Source organism: Heloderma suspectum, chromosome 2, assembly GCF_057233095.1.
Source record: "Heloderma suspectum isolate Gila_16-S chromosome 2, 16-S_ref, whole genome shotgun sequence".
NCBI classification, from domain to species: domain Eukaryota; kingdom Metazoa; phylum Chordata; class Lepidosauria; order Squamata; family Helodermatidae; genus Heloderma; species Heloderma suspectum.
Genome location: NC_139459.1, coordinates 369433494 through 369453094, shown reverse-complemented (window position 1 = coordinate 369453094; position 19601 = coordinate 369433494). Strand labels below are relative to the sequence as shown.

The 19601-nt window shown below is 49.1% G+C and overlaps 1 protein-coding gene across 1 annotated transcript; it reads right to left on the bottom strand.

The window, feature by feature from the left end:
- Nucleotides 1–1713: 1713 nt before the first annotated feature.
- Nucleotides 1714–14572, bottom strand: LOC146356001 (uncharacterized). The gene is made up of 3 exons (XM_084829994.1): nt 13817–14572; nt 7531–7651; nt 1714–5592 (listed from the first exon to the last, which is right to left on the bottom strand). The coding sequence occupies exons 1-3, from the start codon at nt 14570–14572 to the stop codon at nt 3599–3601; spliced, it is 2871 nt and encodes a 956-aa protein (XP_084686120.1). The 3' UTR covers nt 1714–3598.
- Between the last annotated feature and the right edge of the window lie 5029 nt (nt 14573–19601).

The window sequence follows — 19601 nt, the reverse complement described above, 5'->3', positions numbered from 1 at the left end:
CAGTATCACTGCTGAGAATAATACAGTTAATTCAACTTGGGTCTGAAATTAATCCCATGTGGAATGCTAGGTGGATTATACTGTGGATTTTATATTATTTTTAGGCCACCTTTAAGGTACAGCCCTCTCAAAGTGGCATACAAGATAAAAACCATTAAAAAAAATACAATACCCCAAATTGAATGCTTTTTCCAATGCTCTCTACATTATTATTATTGGGTCCAGGATCTGCCTTCCTTGAGAGGAAGGGCTCCTCCACAGAAGGCCCCTCTCCCCGCACCCCATAGCTCACCCCATTCAGTAGTGTCTCCTCTCTGTAGCATTTTAGGGGACAGGAGGGGCTGCTGGGGGAAGAAGGGGGCAGGGAAATCCACTTCTGCCAGCGCAGTTAATGCAGTATAAATCTGGATTCCTGGAGAGCCACTGCAAGGCATTTTAGTCAAGGAGTGGGGAACCGGTGAATCCATAGTTGGCTACAGAATCGGACTCAAAAAGTGCTTATCAGTGGGATAGTCTCAAACAGGAGAGGTAACAAGCAGGGTACCGCAGGGATCAGTCCTGGGCCCAGTGCTCTTCAACATTTTTATTAATGACTTGGAGGAGGAGGTGCAGGGAATGCTGATCAAATTTGCAGATGACACCAAATTGGGCGGGATAGCTAATACTTTGGAAGACAGAAACAAAATTCAAAGTGATCTGGAGCGCTGGGCAGAAAACAACAGAATGACATTTAATAGGGATAAATGCCAAGTTCTGCACCTAGAAAAAGAAACCAAATGCACAGTTACAAGATGGGGGATACGTGGCTCAACAACACTACAAGCGAGAAGGATCTTGGAGTTGTTGTAGATCACAGACTGAATATGAGCCAACAATGTGGTGTGTCTGCAAAAAAGGCCAATGCTCTTTTGGGCTGCATTAATAGAAGCATAGCTTCCAAATCCTGGGAAGTACTAGTTCCCCTCTACTCAGCACTGGTTAGGCCTCATCTGGAGTACTGTGTCCAGTTCTGGGCACCACACTTTAAGAAGGATGCAAACAAACTGGAGGGTTCAGGGGAGGGCAACAAAGATGATCAGGGGACTGGAAACAAAGCTCTATGAAGACAGACTGAAATAACTGGGCATGTTTAGCCTTCAGAAGAGAAGACTGAGGGGAGATATGACAGCGATCTTCAAGTACTTGCAAGGTTGTCACAGAGAAAAAGGCCAGGATCTCTTCTCAATCATCCCAGAGTGCAGGACACGGAATAATGGGCTCAAATTACAGGAAGCCAGATTCTGGCTGAACATCAGGAAAAACGTCCTGACTGTTAGAGCAATACGACAATGTCCCACACTGGAGGCATCCAAGATGAGGCTGGACAGCCATCTGTCAGGGATGCTCTGACTTGGATTCCTGCACCGAGCAGGGGTTGGCTCGATGGCCTTGTAGGCCCCTTCCAACCCTAATATTCTATGATTCTATGAATCTATAGCCCTGCGGAAGTTGGACTACAACTCCCATCATCCCTGACCACTGGCTATGCTGGCTGAGAGTTGGAGCCCAATAACATCTGGAGGGTCACATATTCCCCACCCCTGGTTTAAACAACAAAAAAGCAAAAGCTGCAAGCAGGCATCTACACCCATCAATGGAAAATGTTTAACGTTACAATTCTGCCATTCTGAATTGCAAGGACTGGGAACCGTTTTTTCTGTCAAGGGCCACATTTCCTCGGGGCTCGCATTCCTGCAATGGCCACAGCTGAAGGTCAAAGGTGGGTGGGTTTGCAACACTACAGGATCATATAGCTCTCCCTGCCCCACCCCATCTCTTTCTCTCTCTCTGTGCCACCCCATCAGTGTGTGCATGCGCCACCCTATCTCTCGCTCTCTATGCCACCCCATGTGTGTGTGTGTGTGTATGTACCACCCCATCTATCTCTTTCTCTGTGTGTACCACCCCATCTTTCTCTTTTTGTGCCACCCCATCTCTTGCTTTCTGCGGCACCCCACCTGCGTGTGTGTGCGCGTGCTCATGTACCACCCCACCTCTCTCTCTCGTGTCTCTCCCTCTTTGTGTCAACCCCCCTCTGTGTCACCCCATCTCTGAGGGCCACATGGAACTAAGGTTCCCCACCCCTGCTTTATCAGATTTCTCTGAAATTCAGCCACATTGTATCCCTTACCAAGCAGATCCCTCTGTTAATGTCATACTACTAGGGAGACCATTTGTGGCATGAGGCATGCCTTTTTTGTTATTGTAGGAAGCTGTTTGTTCTGCACATCCAATTCTGCACCGCCCTGATATCTTTGGATGACAGGCGGTTTAAACACCTTTTATCCACCACAAGCTGTCCTATATTACAGCTCGAGTCAGACTGAGGCCTGTCATTTGGGACTGCTACTTGGCCAAGCCCAGTTCCCCTCACCCTGCAAGCCCTTTGTCAATTGATCGGTCAGACACTCAAAGCACAAATTTATTAGAACAGTAGCAAAAAACACAGAGAGTTACATTAATTCCAATCTGACCACCTTCCACAACAGGGGTGGTGGAAGGCAGGTCAGGATCTAGGGGTACAGGTCCCCGGGCAATTCGTGGGTTTCTGACTCCCACTATTTAGCGATATCAAGTATAATTGCAAGTGGAAAAAAAGAACATTCTCAGCCATGGCTGGCCTCGTGTTCAAATTGCTTCTTTCTCACCCTCTGCGTTATTCACCTGTAAAATACAAGTATTAATTGTGTCGTTCTGGAGGCCAGTTCTAGAGCTGTGTGTTAGACTCCCTGTTCCGTAGTTAACTTGGATGGAGACTTGTACTTATATATGCAGGTTATTCAGCTCCATCTCCTGAGCTGCCATCTTGAGTCCAGTTACCTCCCCCAGACACTATTTTACACATGGCTCTGGTTGGTGGAACTTGGGGTTTTCATGAAAAAATAAAGAAGTAGGTAGATCCCACAAGCCTAAGGTCTTCCCACTCTTGTTCTACACAGGGATCCCCAACTTTTTTGGGTCAGTGGGTACATTTGGAATTTTGAGAGAGTGTCGTGGGTGTTCTCACAAAATGGTTGCCGGGAGGGGTATTGCCCATTCATAAAATGGCTGCCGGGAGGGGTCTTGCCCATTCATAAAATGGCTGCTGTGGTGGGTGTGGCTGGTCACAAAACACCCGTTTCCCAGAAGGCAAACTGGCGAGACTAAAAGAAAAGTCACTTGCCCTAGGAGCGAAGTACAAGGCAGAGCTAGGAGTCTGAGCTCCAAAATAGAAACCCCCAAATAAAGATGGCGCTGGAAGGCAGTCCTTTACTTTCCAGCCTCCCAGTTTAAAAAAGGGTTAATTAAAACATTTGAAAAAATAAAAAATCAAGAGGGTAGTGAACCCAGCGAGAGCCAAGAAAATTGTCCACAAGCACACTGGTGTCCACAGGCACTACACTGGAAACCACAGTTCTATATGCTCCAAGTCCAGCCCCTCCCAGAAGCTTTATAGAGCACCATGCAAAAGTAAAGTGAGGGATGCAGCAGCAGTTCTAAGCCCTGGGCAGGCATGCGTACCCTCCTGCCCGAGAATGCGCAGGCTATGCCTGTGATGCTACTCTCACAGTCTGCACACTTACAGTTCCTGTCCAATATGGGTCCTCTTATGTCTGTAAAAGCCTGAGCTGTCACTGAAGCGCTTCCCACAGTTGGAACATTCGTAGGGCTTCTCTCCAGTATGTATCCTCTGATGAATGACGAGTTTCTGTCTCTTGACAAACCCTTTCCCACAAACAGAGCATTTGAATGGCTTCTCTCCCGTGTGGGTTCTTTTATGCGTTGTGAATGATGACCTGTCCCGGAAACTTTTTCCACACTCCGCGCACTTATACGGTCTTTCTCCGGTGTGGATCCTTTCATGCTCAACAAGGTCCGGTCGCTGGCTGAAGCTTTTCCCACACACAGAACATCCATATGGCTTTTCTCCAGTGTGTATCCTCCTGTGATGGGTCACAAGGTTTCCTTGCTGGCTGAAGGTTTTGCCGCATTCCAAGCATTGGTACGGTTTCTCTCCGGTATGAGTCCGCTTATGTTTACTGAAGCTCGACCTGTCTCCAAAGCATTTCTCGCAGACAGGGCATTTATAAGGTTTCTCTCCCGTGTGGTTTCTCCCATGTTCAACAAGCTGCACTCGCTGACCAAAGCTTTTCCCACATTCTGAGCATTGGTACGGTCTCTTCCCGGTATGGATCTTCTCATGCGCACTCAGGTTTGGCCGTTGACGGAAGCTTTTCCCACAGACAGAACATTTAAATGGCTTCTCTCCTGTATGTATTCTCTGATGAGCAACAAGGAGACCTCTTCGGCTGACACCTTTCCCACAGATGGAACATTTAAATGGTTTCTCTCCTGTGTGGCTTCTCTTATGTGCAGCCAAAGTCGATTTGTCAGGGAAACTTTTCCCACAGTCAGAGCAACCATGTGGTTTCTCCCCCGTGTGAACCCTTTGGTGTGCAACAAAGATCCATCGCTGAGCAAAGCTCTTCCCACACTCAAAGCATTCAAAGAGTTTCTCCCTTTGGTGTATCCTCCTCTGGTGAGCCCAAAGGTATGAGGGCTGGCTGAAGCGTTTCACACAAACTGAACACTGGTACAGTTTCTCGCTGGCATGGGTTCTCTTGTGCTTTCTGAAGCTCGATCTATCGGCAAAACATTTCTTACATTCACGGCATTTGTACGGCTTCTCTCCTGTGTGGGTCCGCTTGTGGTCGACAAGCTGTGCTTGTTGCCTGAAACTCTTCCCACAGTCTGAGCAGCCGTGAGGCTTCTCTCCTGTGTGGGTTCTCTCATGCTCAACCAGCTGTGACCTCTGATTGAACATCTTCTCACAGCCAGAGCATTTATACGGCCTCTCCCCTGTATGAAGTCTTTCATGCGTTACAAGGTGCGATCGCCACCCAAAGCTTTTCCCGCACACCCAACAGCTGTGTGGCTTCTCTCCTGTGTGTATCCTCTGGTGAGCAACCCGGAGACCGTTCCGGCTGAACCTCTTCCCGCAAATGAAGCATTTGAATGGTTTCTCTCCCGTGTGGGATCTCTTATGCGTCGTCAGCGTTGACTTGTTTCTGAAGCTTTTCCCACACTCCGAGCACTTGTATGGTCTCTCTCCGGTGTGGATCCTTTGGTGGGCAAGAAGGTTGGAGTGGTAGCTGAAGCTTTTCCCACACTCGGAGCAGCCATGTGGTTTCCCTCGTGGGCATATCCTCTTTGGTGGAGCAGAAAGGCTCGATTGCTGACTGAACGTTTCCCACAGGACTGACCATCTATACAGCTTTTCTCCTGGAGGAATTCTCTTGTGGGCAGCGAGAGCAGGTTTCCTTCTCACAATTGCCCCATGGTTGTTTCCGGCTCGCTCGCTCTCGCCTGTCATGATGTTTCGGAGGACTTTGCTTGCATCATCCTTCTCATACTCCCCCAAAGAAGAAATGCATTTGGTCTCTGTTTTCTCTGGGTGGTTAACCTGATGACTCTCAGCGGCTTCACCATCATGTCTAAACAATGCCCCAAATCGGTCCACTTCCCCAGAATTTTCTGGCCGGTGTTGCTCCTTTAAATATGCCTTCTCATCACCTGCAGGAATAAGAAGAGAGCACTGCAGTATTCTGGATGAATAAGAACCGATAAGAGCCTTACTATTGGAATCAAAAGTTTAAAAAAGGAGAGCATGGCTTTCTTTCACTATCACTTTGACCCTCATTTTAAATAAGCAACTAATATGTTATTAAAAGGCAGGAGATAACTAAGAATAAATAAAAATTAAGCCTTTTTAAAAATCCTCCATTGGTGTCAGTGGAGGCTTTTTTCAAGGCTAAGGTCAGCACTGGGGTGGCTGCTGCAATACTGCAACCCCCCCTTGAAATATTGCCCCCCCCATTGCAATCAGGCTTTTCAAAAGCTTTGGACTAGCAGAGTTTTGGAAGATGGATTTCAGAATGGGAAGCAAGCCTCTCTTCTGTGTCTGGAGCAAAAGAGAGGAGCTCCAAGCATGGGGACTTGTAGTAGCTCTTCAGACTTATCATAGAATCATAGAATAGTAGGGTTGGAAGGAGCCTATAAGACCATCGAGTCCAAACCTGAATAGACCCACCTTCCCCCATGAATGGGTCAATTTCTCCTTTTTGAGCTGGTTAAGCCAGCTGCATCTTGTGGCTGTGAGTTCCATAGGTGAACTGTGCACAGAAATCTTTTCCTTTGTCAACCCTGAATCTCCTGGCAATCATCTTAATTGGATTATTCCGAGGAGGAGTATTGTAAGAGGTGGGAGAAAAACTTCTCTCTCTGTCTCTCTCTCCACACAGTGTGTCATTTTAGAAACCTCAACCGTGCCATTTCTCTCCGCACCCACCCTCCATGCAGTTGTGGGGCTAGGTGAAGGGAGGGAGATGACAAACATCAGAATCCACCACTGGGCGACGCTTCCATGAAGACCAACCTGAACTGCACAGACTTGTAGTAGTTCTTCGGATTAATGTATTAATTTCAGAGGTCACCTTCACTACTTTGTAGTCGGGTTCACACAATAGCTTACAAATGTGGCATACAGAAGCCTCTGAGTACCCGTCCCAGCCATCAGTCTGAAGAACTACTACAAGCCCCATGGTTGGAGAGCCCGCTCCTGCTGTTTTTGTGCCCCATGCCCCAGGCACAGAAGAGAGCTAAAAGTTGGAAAACTGCAGAACATCTAACATTGAAAACTTGGTATATGGAACTGTGGCAAATAGCCATCGCAGGAAAATTGACGTTAACAACTGAAACTAGCTAAAGGCAAAGTCCAACCATCTGACTTTTATTTTAAAAAATGGCAGGATTTTACTGTATATGTTAATCAGAGACATACACAGCAGTATTTGTCTAAGCCTTTTCTCCGGACTATGGAAAAGAGATATAATCTCTTATGGTGAAGAATTATAAAGAAAAACTCCAAGCAGCCTATGGATTTCACCTATATTTTAGTTTGTAAGGGAAAGGAAAAAATATACAGATATGTTAAATGTACTACTCTCTGTCAATAAGTAGATTTAAATCCAATGTGTTTTTATTTTATTTTTCTTTCTGTTGGCTTGTTTTATCTTATCTTGGAAAACTAATAAAATCTTTTAAAAAAGAAAAGAACCCTCCACCGGCACCAATGGAGGATTTTTAAAAATACGTAATTTGTATTTATTTTATTTATTACTACAGTTATATCCCGCCTTTCCTCCTCTTGCAAGGAGCCCAAGGCAGCATACATGATCCTTCATTTTATCCGCACAGCAACCCTGTGAGGTCAGTTAGGCTGACAGTCAGTGACTGGTCAAAAGCCACCCAGTGAGCTTCATGGAGGACAGGGAACTAGAACCCAGGTGTCCCGAGTTCCAGTCCAATGCGCTAACCACTACACCACACTGCAGTGGAGGAGCAGGGAAACAGTGATAGGAGAGAATGAAGCTGGCAGGCCAGATGGGGACTTCTGGAAGTCCCTGTTCTGCGTAAGAACTGCATTGCGACTCAGGCACAAGGAATCCTTACCCAGCAAGGGAGGGTCCTGCTCCTGCTTGATTTTCCTGAAGAGCGGCGTCTGCCCAGTGTCTGATCCGGCCTGCTCTGCACCTGGGAAATCGACTGCTTCCTCCCTGAACGGCCCTGGCACCTAAAAAGACAGCCAGCAATGCAAAGAGCAAAATTTTAGTTAAGCCCAGCTTCGTGTCTATGGACTCATCTTTTGTGTCTTTGGTGGCACTCCTGAATTCCCCCAGACAATCGCACGGCCTAGTCCAGGGCTGGCCTGAGACCTTTTGCTGCCTGAGGCAAAGGGCAAGATGGCTCCCCCGTCCCAGGCCACATGAAGATGCTGACTGGACCAGCAGTTGAATCTTAAATAGCCCTGGCAAGGGGCTAGCATCCCCCACTGCACCTGAGGCTGCAGTCTAGTTTAGGGTGTGTGGTATACACAGCTATGAACTCCAATGCAGGAGAACAGCCAGAGGGTTCATGAGGAACAGCCAGGAGGCTGCCCTGCTGCCCCCCCGCTTCATCTGCCACCTGACACGGTCACCTCACTCTGCCTAACAGCAGAGCCGGCCCTGGCCAAGTTCCTCCTGCCGTTCCAGAATGGAAAGTACAAGTCTGCTGCATGAGAAGTGGGGGGGGGGGGAGAGAAATGGGAGACCCACTTGCGTTTGGCTCTGGCCCTTCCCACCACTGGCTTCAGCCCAGCTGCCCCCGACAGGCAGCCCCCGACAGATTAGCCACGGGGGAGCGCGGCTCTCGACAGGAAAATGGTTGCTCACCAGAGAGTAGCCCATTCCAACAGTAGCTGACCCGATGCTTCCAGGAAACCTACAAGCAAAGCACGATCGCAGCAGCCCTGCCGGATTTATTTACCATGTTTCTATCCTATCTGTCAGGGATGCTCTGACTGGGATTCCTGCACTCAGCAGGGGGTTGCACTCGATGGCCTTATAGGCCCCTTCCAACCCTGCTATTCTACGATTCTATGATTCCGCCTTTTTTCCTCTTGCAAGGAACCCCAGGCGGCTGACACCCTCTCCATTTTTATCCTCACAACAACCCTGTGAGGTAGGTTAGGCTGAGAATCAGTGGCTGGCCCCAAGACACCCAGTGAGCTTCATAGCTGAGTGAGGACTAGAGCCCGGATCTCCTGAGTCCCAGTCCAACACTCTAACCACTACACCACACACTGGCTCTCACACTGGCTGTCCTCACACTCTGTTATCCAGAGCTAAACTGCCTCTGAACACTGAGGTTCCACTGAGCTACCAGGGTTGGCGCCCTGGGGGAGGCCAAAACGCCCTTAATTTGTCTAATCCCTTTGGGAAGCCACCTAAATCTGCAGCCACCAATCCACATCTTGCCCCATTCCGTTCCAGTAATGAATTAAGGACAGTGTGAAATACAACTTTTCTTTCTGTCTGACTGTCCTGAATCCACTGCCTACCTGTTTCATCAAACCAAAGGTGCAAAACCTCATGCCCGTGGGACAAATCCAGCCCTCTGGGGGTCCGCAGAAGGCCATGCCCCATCCCCCTGGCCCCAGCCCTTGCCCCTGATCATTGGGCCGTTCCCTGGCTTATGGCCTTCTCTGCAGCAGCACCCACCCTTTGGAGAACCCTCCCTCGTGCAGTTCGGGAGGCAGGAAATGCGACATCTTCTGAACGCCTCCTGAAAACACACCTTTTCACCCAGGCTTTCCCTGGGTAGTAAGTAAATTAATCATGCTGCTCCATTTTGCTGCTCCTTGAATTGTTTTTACTGTAGTTATTTTAACATTGTGCTTTTAATATTCTATTATTATTATTATTAATTACATTTCTATACAGCCCCGTAGCCGAAGCTCTCTGGGCAGTTTACAGAAGTTAAAACATTAAATACAATACAAAAGTTTAAAAGCCATTTACATGAAAGCACACAGACAATATACACAAACAACATATAAGTAAAAACGACTCTGAACTGACGACACATCCAGGATCGATTAAAACTCATCATGTACTGCAAAATGCCTTGGAAAAGAGATAGGCCTTAACTTGGAGCCGAAAAGATAATAATGTTGGAGCCAGGTGGACCTCATTGGGGAGCTCGTTACACAGATGGGGGGCCACCACTGAGAAGGCCCTCTCCCTCATGGCCACCTTCCGAGCTTCCCTCGGAGGAGGCACTTGGAGGAGGACTTTAGATGCTGAACATACCATACGGGTAGGTTCATTTCGGGAGAGGCAACAAATTAACGTTGTGTTTTTAATACTGTATTTAAATGTATTTTAATGTTCCTTGTTGAACTGCTGAGGGATTTTATTATATTCAGTGGTATACAAATGTCACAAATAAATAAATAGTGTGGTTTTCCTTCATTCTAAAAGGCTGAAATGCCTCTCCAAAGGCGATGTTACGGGCAGTAAGAGTTTTAAGATGGAATAGGCTGTTGTTTTTTGTATGTTGGTCCCACCCCCTTGCCTCTGGCCCCACACACCATTGCCCCCACACACCTTGAGAACATCTTTGAAAATGAATTTGGCCCTTGGGGAGAAAAAGCTTCAACAGCCCTGTATTAGGTGTTGAGACAGCAGCAGAAAAATACATCCGCACCCCTTTTCTCCATACCATGCCTCATTTTATACCTCTCTATTATGTCTCTCTGTCCCTCCCCTCTCCCCATCATTCAGGGTAGTATCTTGTGTTAGTCCTACGTAGAGTAGACCCATTGAAATGAATGAAACTTAAATTAGTCATGACTAACTTAGGTCATTTCAGTGGGTCTTCTTTATGTAGGACTAACCTTGGATACTACCCGCTTATTTTCTAAATTAAAAAGCCCCCAACACTTTAAGACCAGGGGTAGGGAACCTTTTTCCTCTTGAGGTCCACATTCCCTCAGCCCAAATCAGTTTTTTTTGAGGGGGCGGCATCTGCATTCCAGCAGTGGGTGGAGCCAGAGTGGGCGGAATTTCCAAAGTGGGCGGAAATTCCAAACTGGGCAGAGTTCCACATGAAATGAGGCCTAGGCCCATGTGAGGCCCTCGAATTAGAGGTTCCCCACCCCTGCTTTAGGCATTTGGCATCCCAGTGAGCGTTTGACAGAGGCAAAAGGCAGCCTGGTTTCAAAAGAGGATTAGGTCAATTCATGGAGAATAGGTCTACCCAGGGCTACTAGCCATGATGACTGAACAGGACCTCTAGAGGGAGGTATGCCACTGAACACCCATAGCTGGGAAGCAGCAGCAGGAACATAGGAAGTTGCCTTATACGGAGTCAAACTGTTGCTCCATGAAGCTCAATATCCTCTCCATCGGGGTGCACAACCCATGGCCCGATGTCAGGGTAGAAACTGAGCCCACAGAGCTCCAGAGCAGTTCTGATTCCGAGGAAGAGCAACGACCTGTGGGAGAGGAGCTTGCTCATCGCTCACAGGCACAGCGGCAGGGAGAGATTCCTCCTGCCTGCATTCCTGGGATAGATAGTGACCCTGGCAGTGAGACAGCAGGGGAGGGGGCCTTGCTGGATGCTCGGCGCAGATGCAGGGAGCGGCGCCAGATGGAGGGCGCTGAGAGGAGGCGCTCTGCTTGCTTGGTGCTAAAACACAGCCGCATCCCGAGGACCCAAGGGTAAGAGGGAGGACCTCTCTATAGCCCATAAGTTTAGAGTCTTCCCGCTCTTCTCCTACAAATGGGGACCAACTGCCTTACCTGGAGCTTAGGCTACTCTGCTAACTACCCCAGTGCAGTTCCTGGCTTAGTCGCTGGTGATTAGCATCTGAAAGAGTCATGAAGTTGTAAATGGAATAAAGCCTTAGAAAGAATCCTTTTCGTCTGTATCTTGAGTTGGCTATTGGAGGGGACAGTAAGAGGCAGCTAGGGCACTCCTGACACCCACAAGTGCCACCCCATAGGTGACCTGACACCCCCCCGGTGCCAAATCATGCCCCCACCCCAGGAATTTCCACCAATTTAGGTCCTAAATCAAACCAGCTTACCAGCGCACATGCGCGTTCCCAACCCGTACATGTGCATAAGCAACCCACCCACCTTCGGCCCATTATCGCCTTCTGGGAATCAGAGTTTGAGGTCTGACTGCTCAACCACACAGTCTTCCTCCATGCACAGCTGGTGGCCATAAAAACAGAAAGTTTGTTTTTTAAGGTGATGGCTGATGGCTTGATACATCCATATACGAAAGGGGAGGGGCCCGTTACGCACAGCTCTCGCTTCCGGATGTCACGGAAAGGCCATCAAAATGCAGACAAAGGAGGAAGCCTTGCAGATGCTCTTACCGCCACATCTCTATGGCGGAGGGAGCTGGGTGAGAGAGAGGTCACCGGTGGAGGCCAGTGGCTCTGATTTCGGTGGGGCTGTGAATCCATTCTGGGTTTCAATCAGAACTCAGAAGGAGCTATCTGAGGTGCTGAACACATTTTGGGGATAGGGTTCTGGACCTTGGGTAGCTGCTTTTAAGTTCTGGCTGGTTCTGACTAAAACCCAGAATGGATTCACAGCCCCACTGAAATTGGCTCCACTGGCCTCCACTGGAGGTCACCCAACGCCCAATGTAGCTTGCGACCCAAAGAAGGTTGTGCACTGTGCAGAAACGCCAGGTATATAACATTCTGTAAACAGTGTCTCTTGAGTCCTTAAGCGGTGTCAGCAAGCATTCCTTCGAAAACCCAAAAGTAAATATTCATGTTCCCTGATGTACAAAATATCCCTTTAATAAATTAACTTATTTAGAGCACAGTCCTATGGACTGCACCCTCGCTGCTTGGAAGTCCCAAACTTGGAGGCTTCCAAGTTTCCTCTGCCCTGCCAGGTTAAAGCCAGCAGGGCGGGAGGAGCAGCAGAGGCGACCTTGGCCTCCCCGTCCTCTGATCTTTGCTTTTTTGCTAGACCGGCTTTTCAGCCCGTCTATTGCGGGTGCTTTGGAGCGGGAGGGAAGGCGGTTGGAGGACGCTCAGGATAAATCGCATCCTGGCCTCTCTGGTCTCTTCCCCTTCCCACCCACTGGAATGCCCCCTTTTCCCCCTCTCCAAGGTCGATTTCTGACCTCAGAGAGGCAGCCAGCATGGTTCTCTCCATGCCAGCTGCGGGGGAGGGAGGATGGATCTCTGACTCCCCCTTCTGAGGTCGGAGCACTCTCTCTGACCTCGGAATGGGTTTTCCGAGCCAACCTATGGTCCCTGGGACACTCACCTAGGGACCATGGGGTTGCGCTCTCCATAGTTCATCTTGTCTCTAGTGGTGCTGCCCATCTCACGCCAAAGCTCTTAGACCAAGCTATGAGGAGATTTTAAAGTATTCTAAGAGAATTGGTGGCAGCGGAAAAGGGTCAGCTTGGGGAACTCTGACTTATCCTGAAATATAAGCATTTGCTAAAAATGGGATTGCCCAGTGAAGGAGCAGTTTCACCCATAGGTGGTGGCAGCGCTGGGGTGAAAATCCCCCATAATTTCTGATCTATGCTGACTGGCAGTGGCTCTCGATGATTTCAGACAGGGGGCCTTTCCCAGCCCTATGCGGAGACGCCGGGGATTAAACCAGGGACATTTCCCATGCAAAGCATGTGCTCTACCATGAAGCTACAGCCCTTTCCACAGGAGAGCCATTTTGCCCTCGTGCCTTCTTTGTGGGCTTCCCAGGGACATCTGGTTGACATCTGGTTGTTTAGCCTTGAGAAGGGAAGACTGAGGGGAGATAGGATAGCACTCTTCAAGTACTTGAAATGTCGTCCCAGAGAGGAAGGCCAGGATCTCTTCTCGATCATCCCAGAGTGCAGGACATGGAATAATGGGCTCAAGTGACAGGAAGCCAGATTTGGGCTGAACATCAGGAAAAACATCCTGTTAGAGCAATACGACAATGGAACCAATGACCCAGGGAGGTGGTGGGCTCTCCCACACTGGAGGCATTCAAGACGAGGCTGGACAGCCACTTGTCAGGGATGCTTTGACCTGGATTCCTGCATTGAGCAGGGGGTTGGACTCGATGGCCTTGTAGGCCCCCTCCAACCCTACTATTCTATGATTCTATGACCAGTGTGGAACTCTAGTCTACAAGGGCCTGAGTCTGACCAGGTAGACTGCACCTTCCCTTTCCTGCACTATCTGGGACAGAGGCAATGCCCCCAGTTGCGCCACTTAGAACAGGGTGATCAGGGGGTAGATCTCCAGATGTTTTGGACTTCCAACTCCCAGAAGTCCCTGCCAGCAGGGTCAACAGCCAGGAATGCTGGGAGAAGAAGTCCAAAACATCTGGAGTTCTCCGTTCTGCCCACCCCTGACATAGAATTCAAAAAAGGGCATGCTCACCGGTTGCTCCCGTGCCCCATGGTCTCGCTGCTGCCTCAGGAGGAAATCCTCTGCCAAGGTCACCGCCAGGGAGCAGGTCTCCGGATGACCCTTCTGGACACACCTCTGCATTTCCCATGGCAGGATGGTCAAGAATTGCTCCAGGATCACCAGCTCCAAGATCTCCTCCTTGGTGTGCCTCTTGGGTGCCAGCCACTGGTAGCAGAGGCTCCGGAGTATTCCGCAGACCTTCCGGGGGCCCTCAGCCTCCTGGTAGCAGAGCTGCCGGAAGCTCCGGCGCTCGACGTCGGAGCTGGCGGCCCCCTCGCCTAGGATCATGTCCTTGTGAACTCCCACAACTGGGATCTCCTCCTCCACCTTGTCAGGTCGTTGGGCGTCCCTGGGGAAGCCACCCAGGAGCTGGGGAACCCGCTCTCTTCCCGGCTGTCGACTTGCCTCAGGTGCTTCCTTGAAGGTGGAGGGAACAGGCCAAGGGTTGCCGCTCAGTGTGGGCAGTCCTGGGTTGCCCCCCTTTGAACAGCAGGGTTCCATGGTCTTCAGGAAGTGCTGGGTTTCCCACCGCAGTTGCCGACCCTCGGATGCCTCTGGAAGAACATGGTCAGGTGCCGTTCCTTCCCATAATTCCTTCACCTGGATGATAGGACAGTTTCCCATTGCTCCCTCCTCTGGCACTGGGCCTGTGTCCTCCGCCTTCACTCCCTGCTCTAGGGCAGCTCCCAGCTGGAGGGCCAGCGCATCTCCTTGTCCTGACGCCATTTTCCTTCCAGTCACTTGAAGAGGGGCTAATCAGCCAGTCCCCCAATCAGAAGCACGGCGTCACCATACCTCCAGATGACCAGTGTAACAATATCAAAGACGTCCTGGATTCGGCCTGAGTGGGTTGTGCTTCCTGGAAGGAACCAGGAAGTGGTGGAGGGCATCGCCCACTGCTTCTAGCCTGAGGAGAGAGAGGCTGCAGTCTGAGGCGGCTCTGTGGAAAAGGCTTCTTTAAATAACACTTAGGTTTGTTTGGAAGGCAGCCTCTGCGAGTCTGTCGGATGCTGCAGTCCACCAGTGCTTCCAACCGTCTCATTAGCCCGGTTTCCTAGCAAAGGAGGGTTCGCCCTGCACACGAGGCCATACACCGCGCTGGCCCATAACTTGTGTCATGCAGTGGGTCTATAAACAAACAAACCCACACATCGAATTTGCTACCATGAGCTGCAGCTACAGCTGTTCGCTTTTACGTGGCTTAAAAAAAAGAAGAAAAAAGGGTTAGACCAACTTTTCCAAAACCTCGCGCCCCCAGACGTGTTAGACTACATGCCCCCATCATCCCCAGCCACCAAGCAGTTGCTGGGCTGACTGGGGATGACGGGACTTGTAGTCCAACACTCCTGGAGGGTGCCAGGTTGGGGGAAGCTTGGGTGAGATATGGGGCATCAGCCCATCATTGCTAAATGGAACCACCTTCTGCCATGGCAGTCTAGCTTTGAATACCAATGCTGGGGCTCAAAGGGAGATGGCTGTTGCCCTCGCACCCCAGCCAACATGGCCAATGGTAAGGAGTGCTGGGGACAATGGGACCTGTAGTCCAACAAAGCTGGAGAACAGCAAGTTGGGGGGAAGCTGAAGGCTTCCCCAAGTTGGCGCCCTCCCAGGTGTGCTGGACTGCAACTCCCATCATCCCTGGGGATATTGGGAACTGCAGTCCAACACAAACTGAAAGGCGCAGGTTGGGGGAAGGCTTTTGAAGGCTTCCCCAAGCTGGCACCCTCGAGAGGTGATGGGCCGCAACTCTCATCATATCTGGGGATGATGGGAGCTGTAGTCCAACACAAAGTGGAGGGCACCAGGTTGCCGGGGGAGGTGGCTTCAGCAGTATAATTCGGGCAGGGAGGGATGGGGCGCGTCATGTTGTTGCTGCTATTGATCGGCAGCTGGGGGTGAGAAATCCTTGCCCATCTTCTGGCAAATTACCTAGAGATCTACCAGTAGATCCAGAACTACCTTCTGCCCACCCCGCCTTTAAACTCACCGCGCTCCTTCCCAGACGCCCGCAAGACCCCTGCAGACGCAGCAGCAGCAGCAGCCGCTCCCCGCCCCCGCCGCATGAGGATTTCCAGGGGGGAGCGGGAAGTGATTTCAGGCCCCCGCGCCCCACCTCCGTCTCGCCCACAGGCTCAGGCCGGTCTAGGCGCGGAGCTCGCTCCCATTGCCCCTTCGTTTGCTGCCCACGCAGGATGCGGTGGAGAAGCTCGCCGGGGGCCCAGCCCGCCCCCCCCCCCAGGACCCCGGCCCCACTGCACCTCCCGGGACTCCTCTTCGTCTATTTGATGTTTAAACTGATTATAATGCCCGCCCTACTCCGATAGCCCTGTTCTCAAGGCAGCCGCCAGCAAAACTAAACACAGCTTTTAAAATGCGTGTAAACTTCCCTCGCCCCCCATTAAAAACAGCATCAAACCCCGCGCGGATAGCACACGTTTAAGACTGGAGGGGATGAAAGAAGGTCTGGGGAAATTAAAAATGTCCTTGCCTGGAGCCAAAACGACATCAGGATTCGTGCCAGGCAAGGCTGTCTGGGGGAGGGAGTTCCGTAGCCAGGATGCAACCCCTGAAAATCCATTTCCCCACACAGGAGGCATCTCACAGCAGGGGCATGTACTTTATATGAGATTGTAAGCCTGTGGGCAGGGACTTTGAAGGGGTTCTTTTTGTTTGTTAGAGGACCTAGTGATTTGGCGGCAATTATTTATTTATTTATTTATTTATTATTAGTCATAACACTGCTGAAGGGTTCCACCCTTAAAGGTAGCCTAAAAACAATTCTAAATAAAATAAAATAGTAATGTCAACAATTTGAAAAATACGGTCATGGAAGTGTGTCAGCAGGATTGTCCCGATTTTTCCCCCTCTTAACAACCCTGTGAAGTAATTTAATAAACAGAGAGATAAGGGGCTTCTTAACATGGAGTTTTTATCCTGCTATTGAGACTGGTTACTCAAGGAGCTTTGTGGGTCCTTTAGATAACAAAGTCAACCTCCAGGGTGTTTCCTTCACTAAACTTTATTCCATTTTTTAAAAAATTGGAGATGAGCTATCAAATTACAGCGCTTGAGATCCCTCCCTGAGAAAACTCACAAGAGGCGCTAGACCACAGTGCCATCTAGTGGCTGTATAATGAAACATATAGAAGACTCAGATAAGGGGGAGAAAGATGGGGGGAAGGAAGCGCATGTCCAGGGAGCCTGTCATGATCCTGCATTTAAAACGGAAGCAGAAAGCCCCGTTTTAAATGCGGGATTTTAGGCTGGTGTAGAAGGCTAAAAGATATGACGCCGGAAGATGAGCCCCTCAGGTCGGAAGGTGTCCAATATGCTACTGGGGAAGAGCAGAGGGTATTTCCAAGTAGCGCCAGAAAGAGTGAAGCGGCTGGGCCAAACCCGAAAGGACACTCAGCTGTGGATGTGTCTGGTGGTGAAAAGAAAATCCGATGCTGTAAAGAACAATATTGTTTAGGAACCTGGAATGTCAGATCAATGAATCAAGGTAAGCTGGAGGGGGTCAAACATGAGATGGCAAGATTGAACATCGACATCTTGGGAATCAGCGAACTAAAATGGACAGGCATGGGCGAATTTAATTCAGGTGACCATCATATCTACTACTGTGGGCAAGAATCCCTTAGAAGAAATGGAGTAGCACTCATAGTCAACAAAAGGGTGGGAAAAGCAGTACTGGGGTACAATCTTAAAAAAGATAGAATGATCTCAGTACGAATCCAAGGCAAACCATTCAACATCACAGTAATTCAAGTCTATGCCCCAACCACTGAGGCCGAAGAAGCTGAGGTTGATCGGTTCTATGAAGACCTACAACACCTTCTAGAACTAACACCCAAAAAAGATGTCCTCTTCATCATAGGGGATTGGAATGCTAAAGTAGGAAGTCAAGAAATCACCGGGATAACAGGCAGGCATGGCCTTGGTGTACAAAATGAAGCAGGACAAAAGCTAATAGAGTTTTGCCAAGAGAACACGCTGATCATAGCAAACACTCTTTTCCAACAGCACAAGAGGCGACTCTACACATGGACGTCACCAGATGGTCAATATCGAAATCAGATTGATTATGTCCTTTGCAGCCAAAGATGGAGAAGCTCCATACAGTCAGTAAAAACAAGACCTGGAGCTGACTGTGGCTCAGATCATGAGCTGCTTCTTGCAAAATTTCGGCTTAAATTGAAGAACGTCGGGAAAACCACTAAACCGTTCAGGTATGACCTAAATCATATCCCTGATGAATATACAGTGGAGGTGAGGAATAGATTTCAGGGATTAGACCTGATAGACAGAGTGCCTGAGGAACTATGGACGGAGGTCCGTAACATTGTTCAGGAGGCAGCAACTCAATCCATCCCAAAGAAAAAGAAATGCAAGAAAGCCAAGCGGCTGTCTGATGAGGCTTTACACGTAGCTGAGGAAAGAAGGGAAGCGAAAAGCAAGGGAGAAAGGGGAAGATATACCCAACTGAATGCAGAGTTCCAGAGAATAGCAAGGAAAGACAAGAAGGCCTTCTTAAGTGAACAATGCAAAGAAATCGAGGAAAACAACAGAATGGGAAAGACTAGAGATCTCTTCAAGAAAATTGGAGATCTCAAGGGAACGTTTTGTGCAAAGATGGGCATGATAAAGGACAAAGAAGGCAGGGACCTAACAGAAGCAGATGAGATTAAGAAGAGGTGGCAAGAATACACAGAAGAACTATACAGGAAAGATCTGAATGTCCCTGATAGCCATGATAGTGCGGTCACTGAACTTGAGCCGGACATCCTAGAGAGTGAAGTCAAGTGGGCCTTAGGAAGCATTAGTAACAATAAAGCTAGCGGAGATGACAGTATTCCAGCCGAGCTATTTAAAATCCTAAAAGATGATGCTGTTAAAGTGCTGCATTCAATATGCCAACAAATCTGGAACACTCAACAGTGGCCACAAGACTGGAAAAGGTCAGTTTACATTCCAATTCCAAAGAAGGGCAACGCCAAAGAGTGTTCAAACTACCGCACAATTGCACTCATTTCACATGCCAGCAAGGTGATGCTCAAAATCCTACAAGCTAGGTTTCAGCAGTATGCGAACCGAGAACTACCGGAAGTACAAGCTGGGTTTCGAAGAGGCAGAGGAACTAGAGATCAAATCGCCAACATTCGCTGCATCATGGAGAAAGCAAGAGAATTCCAGAAAAACGTCTATTTCTGCTTCATTGACTGCGCTAAAGCCTTTGATTGTGTGGATCACAACAAACTGTGGCAAATTCTGAAAGTGATGGGAGTACCAGACCACCTTACCTGTCTCCTGAGAAACCTGTACGAGGGTCAAGAAGCAACAGTAAGAACCAGACATGGAACAACCGATTGGTTCAAAATTGGGAAAGGAGTACGACAAGGCTGCATATTGTCACCCTGCTTATTTAACTTATATGCAGAGTACATCATGAGAAATGCTGGGTTGGATGAATCAGAGGTCGGAATTAAGATTGCTGGGAGAATTATCAACAACCTCCGATATGCAGACGATACCACCCTAATGGCAGAAAGCGAAGAGGATCTCAAGAGCCTCTTGTTGAGGGTGAAAGAGGAGAGTGCAAAAGCTGGTTTGAAACTCAGCATTAAAAAAACGAAGATCATGGCATCTGGCCCCATCACTTCCTGGCATATAGAAGGGGAAGAAATGGAAGTAGTGACAGATTTTACTTTCTTGGGCTCCAAGATCACCGCAGACGGTGACTGTAGCCATGAAATTA